This window comes from Physeter macrocephalus, unplaced genomic scaffold (genome assembly GCF_002837175.3).
Source record: "Physeter macrocephalus isolate SW-GA unplaced genomic scaffold, ASM283717v5 random_1397, whole genome shotgun sequence".
NCBI lineage: Eukaryota > Metazoa > Chordata > Mammalia > Artiodactyla > Physeteridae > Physeter > Physeter macrocephalus.
This window is the reverse complement of record NW_021147051.1, coordinates 5,381-25,000: the sequence shown is the minus strand read 5'-3', so window position 1 is coordinate 25,000 and position 19,620 is coordinate 5,381. Positions and strand designations below refer to the sequence as shown.

Sequence of the window (19,620 nt, the reverse complement as noted above, 5' to 3'; positions counted from 1 at the left end):
AGCCTCAGCCGAGGCGGCCGTCTTGGCCTTCCCTCCCCCCATATCACAGGCCTGTGGGGGGACAGAGGACTGGACAGGGCAGCTGTGGGGAGGCCCTTGTGGTCCCGGGATTTGCGGCGCTAAACCCAGAGGTAGCCCGTTGCTGGGGCTCAGGGGAGAAAGCCCTGTCCGTGGGAGTGACTCTTCACAGTGACTGTGGCTCATGGTTTTAAGTGTCACAGCTCAGGGTTTGCTTGACTATTGCAGACAGGAGTCTTCCTAAAGCACATCATAAGCTCCTCTGCCTTTTAATTTAGAGAACACAGAGAAGAATTTAAGTTTGTCAATAAGCCTTCTTGGTCTTGTGTAAGACCCCACAGTTTTGATTTTTTTTTTTTTTTTTTAAGTTTTTCTCCTTTGCTGTCAGCCGTCACCTACTAGTTCTGACTTTCCCTTGTCTTCTCAAAAGCATCTCTGTCCCTTCTCCTTCTTATGTGCTACGGGCAGGGGACTACAGGGAAACCTGCCTGGTGGGATCCTGCTTTCAGCAAGAGGCATCAGGTGCCGAGCGAGAGCCAGCCGGACGCCATGCATTAGTGCTGGTCCTCCGTGATGGCCATTTGGCTGCTCTGAGGTTTCTTTCTCCCTGGATTCCCTATTTGTGGCTCTGTAGAGATTATTCAATATTCTGATCTCCTGATAACTGGGCCATTACTCCCTCGATTAAGTGAAAACAACAACAAAAAAGATGTTGCAGGCCTCAGTCTTCTTAACTGTAAAATGGGAATAATAATGATCATTGTAGCTGCTCAGCCCAGAGCCTGGCTGAATTGCAGTAAGATGCCAGCCGGGAGCGCCTGGTGGAGGAGGAGGGATGGTGGCAGGACCCTGTCGTGTGACTGACAACGCAGAGGGGATGACACACAATGAGATGTAGGCCCCTCGCCCTCCCCCTGGAATGGAGACAACAGAAAGAATGAACTGCTCTGGACAAGACTGTGGGGACAAGACTTTTCGGGACACCCCGCCACGGCCATCTCAAGTCTCCACTTCGGATCTCTCGCGGCTGAAATGGAAAAAAGTATGGGAAGAAAAAAAAGCTCTTCCATCTCCCCTCCCTGCCTGCCCTGGTGATGGGCCTTGCTGGCATGAGCTGCACTGGGGCGTGGGGTGAGGGGGAAGAGAGGAAGGGCCTCGGTCTGTGGGCTTTCAGACGTTTTGGTTTCATCAGCACAAAGCGGGTGGGGAGCCCCATGCCCGTTGTCGGTGGCTCTGAGGAAATGCATGGGCCCCGGTCTGGGGCGGGTTCGACATACTCGAATGTTTACCCGGCTTCAAGGAAGCCAAGAGTCTGGGATTGATTCACATTCATTTCAGGCTCAAGGTTAAAGACTCACAACCTCTTTTAATTTCACTCTCTCTTGCTGAACTCTGTGTCCAGGGTTCTCTAGCCCTCTAGGGAAACAAACACATGGAATATTCAGACAGCAGAGAGGTCTGGGCTCCCCCCAAGAAGCAAGCCATTTTCTCACCAACCCAAGGTTGCACTAAGTTAGTTACCAGAATGCTAATGAGAGGTCCAGCTTCCTTTCCTTCCCTTCTTCTTCACTTCTCCCCCTAAGAGATGCAAACTTCTTGCCCTAGCAATCCTCAGAACTGGGAATCTGAAGGGGGAGTGGGATGGGGGATGCCCTATCTAGCAGGGTACGGCGTCCAGAAGGTGGCTGGTCTGGGCTTACGAGTCGGAGGCTCTGGGCCTGGTTGGTTTGAAGGAACAGGACCTTCACTCCTGAACATGGAGCGTGCTATGAACTTGCTAAATGCAGAGGTAGCTTGAGATGGGTTAGGGATTTGTGGGAATAAGAGAGAGAGGAGCTCTGTAGCTTGGCCTTGGATCTAAGAGCTAAATGCTAATTCTGTTCCTGATCAGCGATGGGAAGAGGCCTCTCTTCCCAGTCCCTGCCAGGCTGGTGGAAACTCAAGCAGAGAAAGAGCTTCCCTGGCCTTCTAGACCCCAGAGGATTGGCTCCTTTCCACTGGATGAGGCTGTGGGAGTGGGTACTGGTTCCACAGTGGAAAATTCAACCTCTGTGGGCTCTAGGTCTGTGGGCTTATCTGGGAAGTGGTGTGGGTGGTGAGAAAAATGAGGGACTTCAGAGTCAGATCTCTCGTCACTTACATACTGTGTGATCTTGGCCAAGTCATTTCACTTCCCTGAGTCTCAGTGTCTCGCTCAGTTAAATGGAGGTACTGGCAGCTCCTCCCTCTTCACCTTTCAGTTGTGAGGTGTATGTGGAGTGAAGGATGTGCTGAACTGCTTTGGAAAATTTTGGGTGAGGCTCAAATATAAGGCATTAAGGGTGTGCCATTACGTTTCTGGGAGCAAAAAAGAAACTCGCTTTTGAGTAAGTCAGAAGAGGAAAGCAAGGCAGTGGACCAGAGTTTCCTCCCGATCATTCCAATGGCAGTCTGACCACACAGAATGTCCTGTCACCGCATGGCATCTGTCGGCCTGGGGCCCTCCGCCTCACAGTGGTGCTGAGGGAGGGATGTGTGATGTGCTGGGGGGTTCCTCACCCCAAGTCATGAGTCAGAAGCCATGCACACGCCACTCTGCCCCAGGACTTGGTGGTCACTTCTGATAGCCCAAAGGACAGTGGTTTGACTCTTTCCAGGGCACAGAGAGCCCAGGTGTTTTCAACTCAACAGGTACCCTGCTCTACTGGAGAATCCTGGGAAGAAGATCCTGCTCACAGGAGGCAGGGGGTGGGGGGAGCCCACTTCTCCACCCACCCAATCGGGGACCCCTTCTCTTACTTCTTGGCCCCCTGCTTCACACCCTGTGGGAAGAAAGCCTTTTGGCTTCTGTAGGGACCCCGCCTGGTATCTAGAGGGCTCTCAGAGTCCTTGGAGACCAGAGGAGGTGGCATTGCTACAGAAACTATTCAAGCAAAGGAGGAACTAGGGGATATTTCACATCGTGACTGTGCTGACCAAAATGTGTCTGTTGAAACCACAGAGGTTGTGATCAATTTTGGAACCAGTACCCTTGAGCAAGGGGATGGTCGGGCTTTTTTTGAGACCACATGCCCGAGAAAGGGTCCCAGAAGGGACCCAGAATTACAGGCTGGATTCTACAATTGCAGGCAGGAATGCAAGATTCCTAAGGAGGCGTGATGCCTGAGGGAGAGGCAAGACGGCCCTTGGGTGAGGGAGTCATGCTTGATCAGCGCCTTTGGGTCCTCTGAGAAAATGATGGGTCATGGGCAAGGCCTATAGCATCCTTCTCAAAGGCTGTTCCGAAGTTGGGTCACCATGGGATAAAGGGATTCATCTGGGCTAGCAGGAGATTGGCTTAGAGATAGGAAGCACAGGGCAGGCAGACACGGGCACTTCTCTGAAGGAGAAGTGTTGCGACCCAATCGTCACAGGACTGGCCTTACTGAATGGTTTTATAAAGGACCGAAGAAAAGGCTCACGATGACCGCGCTCTTTCTTCGAGACTGGAAGAGCTAAGATGCGGGGCCTAAGCAAGGGAGAGGCTGCAGGTGCCCAGGAGTGCCGTGAGCTCCGTGTTGGCCAGGGTCAGGCACCACGCTTCAAGAAAGAGGCCGAGGCGGGGAGGACGAAGAACTGGGCCTGGACCCGCAGGCCACCTTCCTTCCGGCAGTCAGACCGGCCGGAGGGCAGTGGAAACCCCGAGAGGAAGAGATCCTTTCCCCAGGTGGCTCTCCAGCCCTGAGCACTTTTGGTCTCTGCACTTCAGGACAGGAGGCAGCACCGAGCAAGGCTGGAACTCGGCTGACGCGGGAGTAGGGCGGCCGGGCGCGGGCCTCCCACCGAGACGAGGGCTCTCTGTATGGAGCGGGAGAGAGTGGGAACAAAGTGTCTCCTGCTCTGAGAAAGCCTGGCAGTGACTTGCCGGTGACAATGCCTCATGGGGACGTGGCTCAGATGCCATCTGCTCAAGCGTGGCCTCACTTCACCTCGGCTCGTCTGGCCTCCCCGTCGCTGTGCTTTTGTGCTGATGAACAAGTACAGGGGCTTCCCCTCGTTTCTGCAAAAACCTCCCTGTCATTTTGTGTACTTGGTGGGACTGCACCCACGGAAAGGTCGTGGGACGCGAGCACGCGCCACCGACAGCGCCGTGCGGCTTGTGCCTCTTGTCCAAGGGCTCAGATGGCATCATTCTCACCCAGCACGTGGTCCTCTCCTGCCCGGTGGCAGAGACGTGTGTTTGGGGTGTTCTGTGCTTGGGAGGGGGCTAGAGGCACCTTATAAAGTATCAAGAGATGAGGCCTGGAGTCTCATCAAAGAAGCCCGAGGGCCGGCTGAGTGAACAGACAACTTGAGAGGACCAGACTGCAGCTCCCTTGTGGTTTAGGAGGGGCTGACTGGAGACAGGGAAGGGAGGCAGGTGGTAAATAGAAACTCCTTGTGCCCTCTGGGGCCTGGAGCCCTGGGGGGTTCGTAAAGATCTAGACAAGACCAGAGTTGAGAAACCTGGGTCAGAAGCCGTGGTGTGAGGAGATGAGCTCGAGGGAGGGAGGCGATGGAGGGGGTCAGAGCCCCAGTTGTCCCTCCAATGAGGAAGGAGGAAGCCACAGGTTAGACTGGGTCCCTCGGGCCTGCTGGCAGCCGGCCAGGATGAGACCCCCGCTGCTCTCTACCTGAGGTCAAGTGGAATGGGTCAGGAGCCTTGTCCCTTCCAGGAAGGGCTCAGGCCTTCGCTGTGCTCCAAGCCCCGCTGCAGGGAGAAGTGTGTGTAAGGTAGCTGGTGCTATCATGTGTACAAGGAGAGAGGGCAGAAGGGGCTGAACTACTGGGTACAGGGCCCCCAGGCTGTGATCTCCTTGGGGGCCTGGGTCCCCTGACCGACTGTGACCTCTGATCTACGGTGACCCCTCTGGGTTGGACCTCACTGTGGCTGACTGTGGGCCCTGAGAGCCTTTCCTCCCTTGACCCACAGTAACCCTTGGCCTGACTTCGACCGCAAGACTGTGCTCTCCTGGCCAACCCCGACCCTGGCCCTCGCGAGCCCGGCTTTTCCTGACCGGGTATGACCCTGCGCTGATTGGGATGCTCCACGGCCCCCCAGCCGACTGCTCGCCCCTGGCCACCGTGACCCTGTGGGGGGCTGTGACATTCGATCACTGAAACCTCCCTGACCGACGGGGATCCTCTGACTGACCCAGACTTTTTGACAACTTGTGACCCTCACGACCCCATGACTGCCTGGTCATAACCCCTGACCCTGACCCCAGCCGACCCTGGCCCGCTAAGGGACTGCCACCCCGTGCCTGGCTGTGGTCTGCTGACCGCCTGGGACCCTCCTCAATGGCCGGGGCCCCTCAGCCCCGTGGGCCTAAGCACGACCTCCTGCCCCCCGAGTCCCTGGCGCCCCGGCCCCTGCCCTCCTGCCCGCCCGGCGCTGGCGGCGGTGGCACCCGAGGCGGTACGGATTCACACTCACGCCCAGCTGCAGCAGGAGGAAGGCTGGTCGGAGAGGAAAGAGCATTGGACAACGACACGCGACTAGGGCTAGAGACATTGGCTACGTCCTGGCTCTGGCTGGTGACGGAGGATTGTCTCCGCAGGGCTCCCTGAAAGGAGGCCCCGCTCTTGAAAGTATTGACTACTTCAATCTGCAACGGAGGAGAGAACGAGACAAGTTGCGAAAAGAATGGACACGACAGCTACACGACTGACAGGCGCCAGGCCACGAGGACAGCCGCAGCCACGGCAAGACAGCACGCCACTTAAACCAAAACGACAATACCAGGCACGCTCCAAGGCTCTGAGAGACGTCTGCTCAGCTCGGGCACCTGGGGTCCCCAGGGCCCGGTTGAGGGGGGAGCCACAGGGGCCCGGCCTTGGTCCTGCTCTAGTGACTCAGGGACCAATGGGCTGGGCTGGGGGCCGCGGGTGGGGCGTTAAACGTGGTGTTTGGGGGCAGAGGGCGTGCTCAGCCCTTGGGACCAGGCGTGGAGCCAGAGTGGTGTGCTGGGAGCTCTGGGGTGGACGGACCCTGGCCCAGACCCCAGCTCTATCACTTACGAGCTAGACGACCTTGGGCAAGTCACTGCCCGGCGGCAGTTTCTTGTCCTTCAGAAGGGGCAGTGCCACCTACCTGGCAGGGTTAGCTGTGAGGGGCAAAGCACTGGCCCACTTAGTGGTCCGTAAGAGTCAGGCTAGATAGGACCCGTGCTCACTCAAGAAACTACAGTCCCGGTGTCCTCCTCAAAGGCTTTGTGGCCAGGCTGGTGACAGCACCGGGGCTGTGCGTGTGCTGAGAGCTGCCAGGCCCTCCTGGGAAGTGGGGGATGGGGGCTACCCGGAGGGCTAGTCCCGGAGCCCAGACCGCTGTCTGTCGGGAGGCTCTGGGTCTGCAACCTGCTCCCCCGACCCAGCGCCCAGAAAGGGCTGTCTCCTGAACCTCGGTTACCCCTAAAACTAGGTGCGGGGCACACCGACCTCTCAGGGGGCTGGGAAGGCCAATGAGATGATGTTTGGGACAGTGCCTGTAGGGGGTGAGGCAGCCCAGGCGACCTGTTTTTGTTGCGCTCGGTGGAAGTGCAGCGGTAGGCCACGTTGGACTGCAGGACCGCAGGCCCAAGGTGGGGGGCCCTGACGCGCTTCCCAGAGCGTGATGGGGGCAGGCTGGCCATGACCGTCCCAGCACAGCTGTCCCAGGCCGGCTGGGCAGGAGACTGAGCCTCTCTCGGTTTCCTGGTCTGTCTGTTCCTCATCCTACAGGGCTGTGAAAGCACCCCGAGAGCCGCCACCCTGACTCAGGGAGAAGGGCCGTGTGGGAACACGGGGGCTGCATGTTCCTGGCGTGTGTCACGTGGTGGCCACGCAGTCCCGTTCTGAGGCAGAGACCTGCTTCTGGCCGGACACACATCCCGCACGTGTGCTCTACATGTGCGTCCTTGGGGTGCGTGTGCGTGCGTGTGGTGTGTGTGTGGAAAACCAAGCTTTGGTCCCCAGAACTGACTCAATGCCCCGGCGGGGGCTAGGAGAGTGTCTGAAGCCCCCCGTGGAGGAAGATGTACGTGCGTGTGCACAAGCCCGCACCGCAGGGCTGACCACGTGGCCGGGAGAGTCTGGGGCCCACCCCGGCCTGAAGCTGCCAGCCCGGCCTCACGTGGATCAGTCTCCAGCTTCGCCTGACCCTCCTGGCGGCCCCCCAGCAACCCTGACAGGAGGCCCTCACTCACCTCAGCCCTCAGGGTCACCCCTCCCCCACCTTAGGGGCACCCCCTGCCCCCCGCCCCAAAGCGCACCGTGGGTGTGACCCCAGTCCGACCCCGGCCAGGTGGACAGGGAGGTAGGACCTTCCTGAGGAGGCCGCTCTTCAGCAGCCACGCAGAGCATGTGTGGGGGGAACACGGGTGCACAGAAGGCTGGTGAGATGGGGAGAGCGGGTCTGGACCTCCCCTCAGCCCCTCATCCCCATCACCACCCACCCCGCCAGGCACGGGCCCAGCTCCAGGAGCCGCCTGTACCTGGGTCTGGATTCGGTTCAGGCCTCGGAACCACAAGATCTGGCCCCGCCGCAGCTCTCGCTCGGCGTGGTCTATCTCCTCCACGTCCTCATTCAGCTCCTCCTCCGGGATCTCCTCCTTCTGCGTGAGCCTGCCCGCCTCCTTGAGGAACTTGAGCCTGCTGGTTGGGATGGTGGCAATGACCTGCAAGGGGCCCAGCTGTCAGCGGAGGGGGTCGGCCTCCCTCCCTCCCTCCCTCCCTCCCGCTCTTCTTACCCACTGACCTAGTCACGTTCGACCCACTCCTTAACTCATCTCACCCCTTCCTCAACTCAATCTTTAGATTTCTTTTTAATTTGCTTCTTAATTCACTCACTCATCCAGAGGCAGGGGGCAATCGTGGGAAATCCGGGGAGTTGGGCACGTGTGACTTTGGATACCCCAGACCTGACAAACCCTGTGACTTTGGGCAAGTCATTTAACCTCTCCGAGCTCCGGCTTTCCCATCTGGAAAGCTGGGAACAGTTCTCGGAGTTGGAGATGGTGTGTCTAAGTCACCGGCCCTCAGGTCTCTGGCTTATTCTTCCTGAGGCCACTGGGTCCTGGGGTGCCCTGCCCTGGGCAACAGGGGCTCAGAGCTTGCGTGCCTTGGGTGCAGTCAATCCTGGGACTCTTGGAACGGCTGCCTCCCGGAAAGGAAGGCAATATGGGAGGGGGATATGCCTTTGTTCTTACTCTTCCTCCAAAGGGCTTGCCCGTGGGGCTGAGGCCTGAGCGGCAGGCCCTGTGGGGAAGCTGAGGCGGCAGGGGTCAGAGGCCCCTGACATCTCCTCTAGGGACTGACAGGGGCCGACCTGCACACTCTCAGGGGTTCCCTGGGGGTTTAAGGTGGGTCTTGCCAACTGGCATCTTCCTTAGGTGTTAGGAGCCTGCTCATCCAGATGCCGAGGGCTCCCTGAGGGATTGTCCAGTGGAACAAAGATGCCCAGGCCCTGAGGGTGCCCAGAGAATGGCGTTGTTAAGTCAAATCTAGTTTATCGACTCTCCAAAGACGCTCCAAAGTTTCAAGAAGACTGTTCTGAGTGAAACTAAATTTTATTCTTTACCTTCTAGTTAATTTCTCTCACTGGCATTTCCCACTCTAGCCTGGGAACAGCTTGAAGGCAAGACCAGCGTCTTAGGCCTGTTGGGGCCCCCACTGCCTGGATCCGGCTCCGGGTACCATGTCCTGGTCAGGTGTCTTTGAGCTGCAAGCTGTGAGTTCCATGATGGTGCGTGTGCGTGTGTGTGTGCATGCGCCTGGTTGGAGAACGTTCTGGGGTCATGGCTAGAAGGTCCCCTAGAGAGGATCCAGCCCAGGTTTCCCCGAAGCTGGGGAGGGCCACAGATGGCTGCAGACACAGCACTGTGATGCAGCAGGGTTTGCCCCTCTCACGTTCCCTCCGAGCTCTCTGAAGGAGCCTCTGCTTGGTGTCACAGCACCTACTAATGCTCTCTACAACAAGCCGGCTTCGAGCTCTGAGCCTTGGCTGGCCGTGGCATCTAGTTAGAGTTTAATAACATCGCTCTTGTTACATTTTTTTTTGGTAGCTTCTGTTTATGACAAGTAATACTGGTTTTCCAATCCTATCTGTAATATAAGTTACCTTTTGAAATAAATTTCAGTTAGAAAAACGGATGTGACTAAAAGAAAGTATCAAGTAAATAACAGGATCAGCGGGGTGTATAGACAGAAGCAAAAATCATAGTGGCGATACCCAAATGACCAGCATTCGAGACCTGGGCCAACCCCCCATTGCTCCGGTCCCCGGAGACGGGAAAGCCCTTGCCCGGGGCCAGACAGCTAATCCATGGAGGAGCCATGACCCACCCATTCCTGGGGCTCCTGGATTCCCCGTCCAGTCCTCTTTCCCTTCCCCTGCTGACAGGCCCCTCCTGCAGCTCCCCCAGCACTCACCTGGCCCCAGACAAGCTCTCCTAACCCGATGAATATGCACCACAGCCACTGGTCCAGCTGCAGCGGAGAGCAGCTGAACGGTTTCCCCCCAAACTGCACGATCACTATCTGGAAGTCACAGGGAGCAGAGAGAGAGAGACAGAGGGACAGGCCATCAGGGGCCAGCTCGGAGGTCAGGGCTCTCAGGGCGCTGCTGAGGGGCCCCGGCTGCCCGCTGCTCTCTGGCCACCCCGGCCAGGTCAGGGAGGGGGCCTGGTACCTGGATGGTGAAGGTGCCCAGCACAATGGTGCAGAAGATGGGGTTCCGGAAGATGCCGTCGAAGACGTTGCGCTCGCCGTGGATCTTGCGGGCGTTGATCTCGTTGAAGAGCTGCATCATGACGAAGGTGTTGAAGATGATGGTGTAGTGCTCGGAGGGCGGCGAGTGCAGGGGTGCGTTTCTCCCGCTGTCGATCTGGAACATCTTCTCGCCTGCCGAGCCGAGAGGGCGGGGCCGGGCTGAGGGACGGGGCTGGGGGGACGCCCGGCCCTGCGTGGGGGTGTCTTCTGAGCAGCCGGGTGGCTCACCCAGATGCGGGAGGTGCTCTCTGGACACTGGGCGGCAGGTGGGCCTGAGCTGCGGGGTGTAAGCGAAGGGGTAACGAAACCCTTTCTCCTCTAGGGGAGGACTTCCTTCCACTTTTTCTGCAGAAATCTGATAAAGGTGGGAGGCCAGCTGTGCTACAAGGCGACAGGGCTTATAGAAAGCAACTCCTGGTTGGCAAACTCATCCGGACTGGGAGGACATAGAGCGGCCTCGGAATACCTGGCAGGAGACCATGGCTTTGGGTCCCCCCCGAAAGACTTGCTGCTTGTAACTGAGCACGTCTTTGCTGAGACCTCTGGAAGCGCGAGGGGCTGTCACAGGAGAGACCAGTTCCTGCATGGAGGCTGGAGCTTCCAGGCCAGGCTGGCTCTGGACTCACCCAGGTGGCCTAATTCTCTGTCACAGGAGCTGCCACGTGGCGGTGTGTGGGGGACACAGCCCCGGGCTGCTGTGTGGACACCCCCCCACGGCATGCCTGATGCCGTCCTGCGTCCTTTTGCAAAGCTGCATGAGCTGGTGCTGGGAGGGCTTGTGGGGTTTTCTGAGTGTGAGGATCTAGCTGAGTCCAGGACCGCCCAGAGCAGGCGCTCAAGTGGGGAGGCCAGCGAGTAAAGCAGGAGCCCCCCACGCCCCCCTCTCTCCCCAGCCTGACAGCTTTCTCCGAGTCTCTCCTAGTTCTGCACTCCCCGAACATCCTCCAAGGCTTTTCACGATCATCTTTGCAACCGTCCTGCCAACACAATGGAAGGGAACTGCTCTTTGAGGAATGGGATCGTGCCCCATCCCCATCTGTACTCTGGACTTTGAGGGCAAGGGCTCGTTGGCATTGAAAACCCAGCTCGGAGAGGCTCTGGGGACCCCGAGCTGGCCCCAACTTGCCGTGCGGCTGTGGGCCAGCTCCTGCCCGCCTCTGGGCCTCTCCAGGTGCCAGGGGTGGGCTGTGCCCGGATCATCTCTGAAGCACCCTGGAAGCCAGGCCGGTCTTAGGACCAGCGAGGGTGCCACCTCAGACCGGCTGCATGCCCTCGGGCAAGTCACCTCCCCTCTCTGTGCTCGGTGCCCTCATTGTCATGGGGGTTGGTGGTAGAGGGTCCTAAATAAAAGTGTTGTGGAAACAGCTGGCGGGTAGGCAGGCATGTGGCTCTTTTCTGAGGATGGCGTGGTGAGTATCCTTCCAAGCGTGGGAGCAATGAGAGAAGGGGCTGGTCACTCGCCCTAGAGCTTCAGGCTCCCGTGGGGCTGGCGTGAGGCACCACCTTGCACTGTGTACACAGTGTCTGGAGCTGTCATCAGTGGAAAGGTCCCTGGCTTTGGAGTCAGCCAGACCTGGGGCAGGGCCAGTCTCTACCCAAGATGTGCTGTGTGACCCTGAGCAACTAACTTCACCTCCCTAGGCCTCCACTACCTCACCAGCAAACAGGCAGGCAGCTGTGAGTCCCGAGCGCTGGGTCTGGGCCATGGTGTCCCCGGTGGGCAGGGTGGGGGACTCACCAACAAAGAGCAGGGTGAAGATGAGGGTGAGCTGGTAGACGGCGTGGCCCAGGATGTTCTTCATCATGGTCCGCGAGATGAGGGGCTTGTTGCGGCCGTATGGCTTCCTCAGAAGCAGGGTCTCCGTGGGTGGTTCGGTGGCCAGCGCCAGCGAGGCGAACGTGTCCATGATGAGGTTCACCCAGAGCATCTGCACGGCCTTCAGAGGGGAGTCCTGGGGATGGCGAGTGGAGAGGGGGCTGTCACGGGGAGGCCGGCCCACCCGCTGCCCCGAAGTGCCCGGGGTGGGGCTCATTCCTGAGGTGTCAGCAGCTTCCCACCGGAGCCTGGAGGCCGGCTCTCCCCGTGGGTCTTCCTCGGCTGGCCCACCCCCTGGGTTCCAGAGCAGGCGTGGAGCAGGTTTGCTAGGCCTTCCCTGGGGAACAGCCCAGGCCCGCCCACTTCAGACCTGTCTTCTCCCACAAGGAGAAAATTGAGCCCCAGGCCCGACGGCCACCAGTTCCACAGCCCGGCCCCCGTAAATACAGCCACATCCCCACCATCTTCCCTCCTCCTCCTCTCCAGCCCCACCCCCGTCTGCACGAGCCTCTCCTCCAGGCTAAGGTCACGCCCCTCCCACAACCACAGACCCCGCCTCCTCTGCTTCCTGCTGCCTCTTTCCCCTCAACCACCAATGGCTTGGGCCTCCCCTATCCCACAAACAATGCCTGGGACCCTGTCCCTTTTTTACTACCACCCAATTTCTCTTTACCTCTTATGTTTACTTTAAGCAATTATTATGTGTGTCTATGATGCCCAAAATAATGTATTTTCCTGGTAGAAAATCTGGGCAAGTAAGGACCAGAAGAAGCTAAAAGTAATCAACATTCACCATTTACGGGTTCCCGCCATCCACATTCTGGTGTGGACCCCCACACTTCTCTCTGGCTGAGACAGGGATCACATATTCATGCTGTCTGTGCACAGTCGTATCATGTGGTCCACACCGCCCGAGCACCTCCTCCAGGAAGCCCGCAGATCCTGTACGCCCAGCAGCCTGGACTGAGCTGGCTCCTGAGGCCCCTCCGCCTCCGCCTTACACACTCACTCACCTCCTAGATATTTATCGCCGCCCCTCCTCCAGGCCACCTCTCCCACCTCTGCCGGGCTCAGTCACACGCCCCGCTCCCCTCAGCTTCCTCCTGTCCATCAGCCTCCTCTATGCACTTTGGGGTCAGGGCCCCCATCTCCCCACCAAGGCCTTCACAACCCTGCCATCAACTCAATCCGAGACCTCAGGCAAACTGACGGTCCCCTCGGCACCTCAGTTTCCTCATCTGGCACCAGCTGGTCTCCAAGAAGCCTGGTGCGAGCCGCTGTCCCATGGGAGTGTCCCTCAAGCCACCACTAGAGGGAGCCTCTTGTCCACAGAGCAGGAGACAAGGCCCTTAGGAGCAGAAGGGACCCCCGCCCCCACCCCGCCCTCACCCCGCCCTAGGCACCTCCCAGGGCTCTCAGTCTCAGGGCTGGGGTGTTGGGTGCTGCCACGTGCACCCTCAAGGGCTCAGAGTACAACAGAGGGCACAGCATTCCCAGGGCCACACAGCTCTTCAGGGCAGTGCTGGCCTCTGGGCCTCCGGGTGCTCTTATGGGCAGGAGCTCATCTGCCCACCTGGTTCTGGGGGGGGCCAGGCCTCGGAACACCTGCCCTCTCCTGGTCGGCCCCTGTTGGGGTGAGGCAGGAGGCTGCGGGAGCCATGGCAGGTGCCTGGCAGGCCCATCCTCTGAGGCTCCGTTTCTGCCTCTGTGAGATGGGATCACCACAGTTCCCGCCTCGTGAGGTGGGTGAGGAAGCAGTGAGGCTGCAGGTGTCGGGGCTTGCCTGTTGGCTCCACGAGGCCCCGGAACCCAGGCACGCGGGCCTTTCCCAACGCACTCCACGCCGGAGTTGAGGCTCCCAGGGCCCTGCCAGCTCCGCGACCCCAGCTGGCTGCCTGTCCTGCCCCAGCCTCTCTCTGGCCCTTCATGCAGCCAGGGGTCCTGCCTTCCCTTGAGGATCACCTCTCCTGCCTCTTGGGGCAAGGGCCAGGCCTGTGCCTGGGTCAGGCAGATGTGGAGGTGGGTCTGGCATCTCCACTTGCTGGGAGACCTTGGGCAAATCCCGCCACCTCTCTGAGCCTTAGTTCCTGCACCCTGTGGGGCTGGCGCCTACGTCGGTGGGTCTGTGATGCAGTTCCTGGCCCTCAGCGTGCAGGTGTGACTATCTGGGACACCCCGTGCGGGTGTCCGCCCTCCCCAGGCTTTGGCCTGCACCATCCTGCCCGCCCCTGGAGGACCCACCTGCGTGATGCAGGCGCCCGTGAAGGCCACGATCACGGCCACCACGTTGACCGTCAGCTGGAACTGCAGGAATTTGGAGATGCTGTCATAGACGTTGCGGCCCCACATCACCGCCTTGACGATGCTGCTGAAGTTGTCGTCTGTCAGGATGATGTCCGAGGCCTCCTTGGCCACATCTGTGCCTGCGATGCCCTGTGGGGATGGGGACAGGAGCCTGGGTGGGGCGACCGGAGAGGCGAGCAGCCCTAGCCACACTGTCCTCACCCCTCCACCAGCCCCCGCACACCCACCCCCACCCCCGCACGGCCAGGCCACACGAGGCATGCACGTGTGTGCACACACAAGCACACCACAGCCCTGCTCCTCGCAGACCCAGCCCTGAGGCCAACGGTCTGCCTTCAGGAAGGGGGGCCCTCCCCTCCCTCCCTCCCTCCCCCTCCCTCCCCCAGACCCATCGCTGCAGGAAGCCCCCTCTACCCTTCCAGGGAGACCCGGAGGCCAGGCCGAGCCTCAGGAGTGCTGGGAGCATCCGGTGGACGGAGGGTGGGTGGAGTGTGCACTGGGGGTGCTGCGCTCCCTGCCGGAGGCTGTGTGGCCCACGCCCCCCGAACCCCCTGCCTGCGGGCTCCTGCCGGATGCCGCCCCGGGCCCCCGCGAGCTCCTACCATGGCGAAGCCCACATCGGCCTTCTTGAGCGCGGGCCCATCGTTGGTGCCGTCTCCCGTCACGGCCACCACCTGCCGCTGCTCCGTGTGCGTGCTGTCGATGATGCCTGTGGGTGAGGCGAGCGTGTACTGAGGGCCCTGGGACTCCCAGTGGGGCGGGGACGGCCTCCTCTCTGGCCCCTGCCCCGCCACCCCCTCCCACCGAGCTTCTTCCCAGCACCTGCAGGGGACGTGGGGCCCCTGAGGCCGGGGCCGGCTGCGGCCCTCTGTGGTCTGGGCCTGTCGCCTCTCCAGCATCCTCTTTGCTTTCTGCAGCCCGTGGCCACAGTGGCAGCCACCCTGGCCGGACGCACCTCCCCTCTGCCTATACCCCAGGGGCCCCTCTGTCCTCCTGGGGCACCAGGGTTTGGCCGGGGGGCCTACTATCTGCTCCCCCAGCACCTTCTGCCTGGGGGTGGGGCGGGCGGTGTCAGTCACACCCGAGGAGGCCTGGGCTCTGCCATTTGCCAGTGGCTGCTCTCCAGACGTCCATCCTCAGGAAAATCTTCAGCAAATAACAGAGTGAACAGATGACACACGGCCCCTGTCACTGCTCTGGGGCCAGTAGAAAAGGATGCGTGAAAGAAGTCGTCACTGGGTGCGTGTGGAGTTTGTGGGGCCCCAAGCACAGACATCCACGGCGGGACAGAAACTCGGGTGTCAACCTCGATACAACCCTGTCCCGTTCCGCACATCAGATGCGTCACTGCGTCTGCGGGTCCTACAGCCCCGAAGCCCCACTGGGATCCTTACCCTCCCTCCTCTCTGCCCAGCCCACGTGCAGCGCCTCCACTCCCCCCCTCCCTAACACCAGGCTCCCCTCCGACCTTCACAGCAGCCCCAGGGCCTTTCTCTCTGACACCTGAGTCTGAACCCGGCCCCCAGCACCAGCTGAGAGTCATACTCTCACTGCCCTCGGCCTCAGGATGATGCCGAGTTCTCGGCTCTACCCACTTGGTCCTCCGTGGTCACACCCCGCCCATTCTCTGATCTCTTCCCTCCCGCAGCCACCCCCAGACTGTGCTTCTGCCACGGGAACGGCTCTCTGTCCCATGCAGCTGGCCACCTGCCCGTCTTTGCACAGGCTGTTCCCTGGGCCAGCTGTCCCCACCACCCAGTCACCCGGTCTCAGCCCAGATACTGCTTTCCCTAGGAAGCCTTTGTGACACCCTGAGGACCCCCGCCCACCCTAATCAGGTCACTGTAGCTCCCACACGTGTGTCCCGCAATTGGCAAACCGCAGCAGCCTCTGAAAGGAGGGAATGAGTTCCCTGACCTGGGGCACTGTACCCCCAGACCCCGTCTCCGCCCAGCTCCCTGCAAGGGTCAAAGCTCCACCCTCTGCAAGGTCTGGCTTCAGGACTTGTGCACCGGAAGTCCTCCTGGCCGCTCCCCCAAGCTGTTCTGCTGCCCCGGATTATCCAATCTCTGTGCGCTTGGCATTTGGGGCCTTCACCCCGCTGGTTCCCTGGGCCCGCCTGGGTGCTTCTCCGAGGCAAGGAGGGGGCCAGTTTTCCCCTGTGGCTCCCCAGGCCGGCCCAGCTCTCCTACGGCTCGCGATAGAGGGGGGAGCTGCGAGAGCCCCTTCCCCCACACCTCTTTCCCCCACCGCCAGCGCCGACACGCCCGCAGCGCAGGGCCCCAGGCACCCCCCTGTGGCTGACTCCTGGGGCTCCTGTCCCGTCTCTGGACCTCTCAGCAGCCACGCACACCGTGGACCACACCTTCCCCCTCAGCAGGCCTCCTTCCTCGTCCTGCTTGTCCCCCGACCCCTCTGGCTGCCCCTTCTTGGTGACAGACCCGCTGACAGGTCTCAGCCTCCGCTCACCACTCAGGTGGGAGGTTCCTGGGTTCAGCGGCTCCTCTGCTTACCCCTACTCGGCACACCCCACCTACATCTTTATCGGGGGCCAGCTCTCTCTCCTGAGCCCTGACTCCATGGACATCTCCACTTGGATGTCAGAGGGCCTCCAGCTCGGCCTCCTAAAGCAAGTGCATCAGTTTCCCATCAAATCGGTCCCTTCTTGTGCGACTCCTGACACCTAGCTGCCCCCTTGTAAACTATGCAGCAGGCTCTCAAGCGGGTATAGACGGAGCAGTCCTGGACTCCCCTCTCCCCCATCCCTCCACCCCATCTGAACACTCGCCGGGCCCAGGCCCTTCCTGCCCACAGAGAGTTCGCAGACCCGCCCCCTTCCAGTGCACCGGCACTGTCACCACCCCTGCCCAGGTGTCACCGCTCACAGCTGGACAATCCTGGTGGTCTCTCTGCTTCCAGGCCGCTCTCCACACAGCAGCAGGGAGGGAGCTTTCTAAAACAACATTTCCCCTTCAAGGCCCTCCCTCGGCTCCCCACCTGGGCTAACTGTGCGGGTCACCCCTTGGCGTTCAAGGCCCCACGTGATCTGATGCCGGCACCTCCTTCTCTGGCCTCCTCCTCTTGTCTCTCGCTCTCGCTTGAGGCTGCAGCCCAGCCAACTGAACTTCTTTCAAGTCCTTGAAAGTGCCTGGAAATCTCTGCCTCTGGGCTTTCAGAGCGCAGTTCCCTGTCCTGCCTGAAACACAGGCCCTTCCCCCTGGCCCCCCCATCCCACCTTCCAAGGCCTGCAATATGACACCCTCCCCAGCTCGAGTTAGAGGCCAGCAGAGGGCCCAGATCACCCTTCTCTCCCACCAGTGCAGCCTTTAGCTCTACATAGGGAAACCACCTATTCCATGTCTGCTGGATAAAACCTGGACCACAAATTCCAAGACGGGAGGACCACGTCGGCCAAGACCTGGGCCTGGCACATACTAGATCCTCAGTAAACATTTATCAAGAGAATGAGTGAATGAATGAGTGCATGATTGAATAAGAAATGGGGATGGGTTGGGGGTGGTCTCCTGCTTGGGTATCTGTGGTTCTGGGGCTTTGTGTTTCTGTTCCAAGGCCAGATCTGCCTTCATTAATGTCTTTGGGCAGCACCTTTAGGAGAGGAATCCAAGATGCCCTAGGGATGACCTCAGCCAGAAACCTTCCCCCTACGGCCATTTTACAGATGGAAAAATTGAGCCCTGGGGCCGGGCACTTGCCCAAGGCCACAGAGCAGGGCAGGGGCAGAGTCTGGATTTAAACCCAGGCCTATGGGACTCTGAAAGTGCCCAGCATCTGACCAGCTAGATGGGCTCAGCGAGGGGTGTGCCCTTTCCCTGGAGGGAGTCAGGGAGGAAGGACGCTGGGTTTTGGCTCATTTCTCAGATTGCTATTCCCAGGACAGACCATTCCAGATAGCATCCTTAGAGAACAGGCAGACCAAGGGTCTCAAACTCACAAGCTCTGGGGCCAGACTGAGAACATAAGTAAATGAAATGGGCGGAGTGTCAGACAACAGTGGTTAAGACGGCATCAAATGGGAGCAAGCAGGGTCTGTATAAAGTCATTCAAATTGAACATGAAAGAAGACACACCACCCCAACAAACTCGTCTGTGGGCCCCATTCAGCCCTCAGGCCATGAGTTTTGGCCCCTGGATAGGCAATCCCATTGCTGCCCATGGGAGGTGGGGCCCAGGGAGCAGATTCGCCACCTCCTTATTTCACTGTGGCCCTTAGCAGGCCTCCCGGGGTGTCCCCAGGTGCGGGGAAGCCCCAGGCAGGAGCCCCTTCCATCCTGGAAAGAAGCTGCAGGCGCCAGGACGGGAAGGCCCGGGGAGGCCTGGCACCTGGGCCTCAGAGCTGCCCGTGCCTGCCCCAGTCTTACCTTTGACCAGGGTATGCTTGTCCGTGGGGGAGGAGCGAGCCAGCACCCGCAGCTTTGGCCAGATCTTGTCAATTCGCTCCTGCTCAATCTGGAGAGGGATGGGGGAGGGGCGGGTCGGTGGGGTCGGGGAGAGAAACTGAGGCCCAGAGAAGGGAGGGGACTTGCCTCGATCACTGGGCTCTGAGTGGCACACTGGCTGGCTGCTGGAGCTTCATGCATGCCCGTGCCTCCCAGCTCCCCATCCCAGCCCTGCCCTCTGAGGACCCTCTGCAGCGGGCCACATACCTCCCCTTTCTCGTTGCGGATTCTCCGGTTGAACTCCTTGCCCTCAAGGCACAGGAAGTCCTCCCCAGGATGGATGATGCCACATTTGATGGCGATGGCCCGGGCTGTGTTGATATTGTCACCGGTGACCATGCGGACAGTGATGCCTGCTCGCTGGCACTTGCGGATGGCTTCCGGGACCTGGGTGGGAGGGCATGTGCCATGGAGTGGACATCGTCTCGTGCAGGCCCTCCCTGCCCTCATGGATTCCAGAGTGAGCCCTGCTCACAGGCAACGCCACTGTAAGGGGCCTAGATGACCAGGAGGTACTGATGGCACACAGGCCATCTCCTCCTTTCCTGTGCCCATGGTAGGCATTGTTAACCGATCATAGCACCCCCTGATGAAACCCTGATGTGGTCTCACATTCTTTTCTGCAGTGTCCCAGCCAGCCACCACCTATCACCCATGATACTGCATCCTAAGATGAAACCATTGGCTATCCTGACCTGGACAAGGACTTTGAGAAAGACCACAATAAACATCCTCTTGGATATGGTGCCAGTCAAGAGTACAGAACACTCCACTGCTGCACAGGATCTTGTCCCTGCTTCATCTACATGCACATTTCCTGCAAACTCAATGATAAATATGTTTGTGTGTTTTCAGTTTGTTGCCAGGGGGCGGGCAGGGGAAGGACATTGCATTTTAGGATAATTTATTTATATACTGTGACATTGGCTTAGAATAAATGAGAATGATTAGGCTTTGTGTAAAACATGACATCTCCCTGTGAGAGTAAGGGCTGCCTACTGCCCTCTTTGTAATAACAGACTGACATCTGGGCCATTTAGGCCAGAGCAGACCCAGCCAATCAGAAGCTGTCCCCCCCAACCTTTGCAGGGCGCTGGATCTGCCCAGCAATTAGGATGCAAAAACCAGCCTGGAATCTAAAAAAAAAAAGGTTCTGAAGAACCTAGGGGCAGGACAGGAATAAAGACGCAGATGTAGAGAATGGACTTGAGGACACGGGGAGGGGGAAGGGTAAGCTGGGACGAAGTGAGAGAGTGGCATGGACATATATACACTACCAAA

General features: G+C 59.5%; 1 protein-coding gene across 1 annotated transcript; it reads right to left on the bottom strand.

The window, feature by feature from the left end:
- Positions 1–5,330: 5,330 nt before the first annotated feature.
- On the bottom strand, positions 5,331–18,894 carry LOC114485595 (plasma membrane calcium-transporting ATPase 2-like). Its single transcript, XM_028487333.2, has 10 exons — positions 18,856–18,894; positions 18,547–18,726; positions 18,262–18,349; positions 14,485–14,591; positions 13,820–14,011; positions 11,501–11,714; positions 9,683–9,894; positions 9,424–9,531; positions 7,488–7,670; positions 5,331–5,624 (listed from the first exon to the last, which is right to left on the bottom strand). Exons 1-10 carry the CDS (start codon positions 18,892–18,894, stop codon positions 5,331–5,333), a joined length of 1,617 nt encoding a protein of 538 aa, XP_028343134.2.
- Between the last annotated feature and the right edge of the window lie 726 nt (positions 18,895–19,620).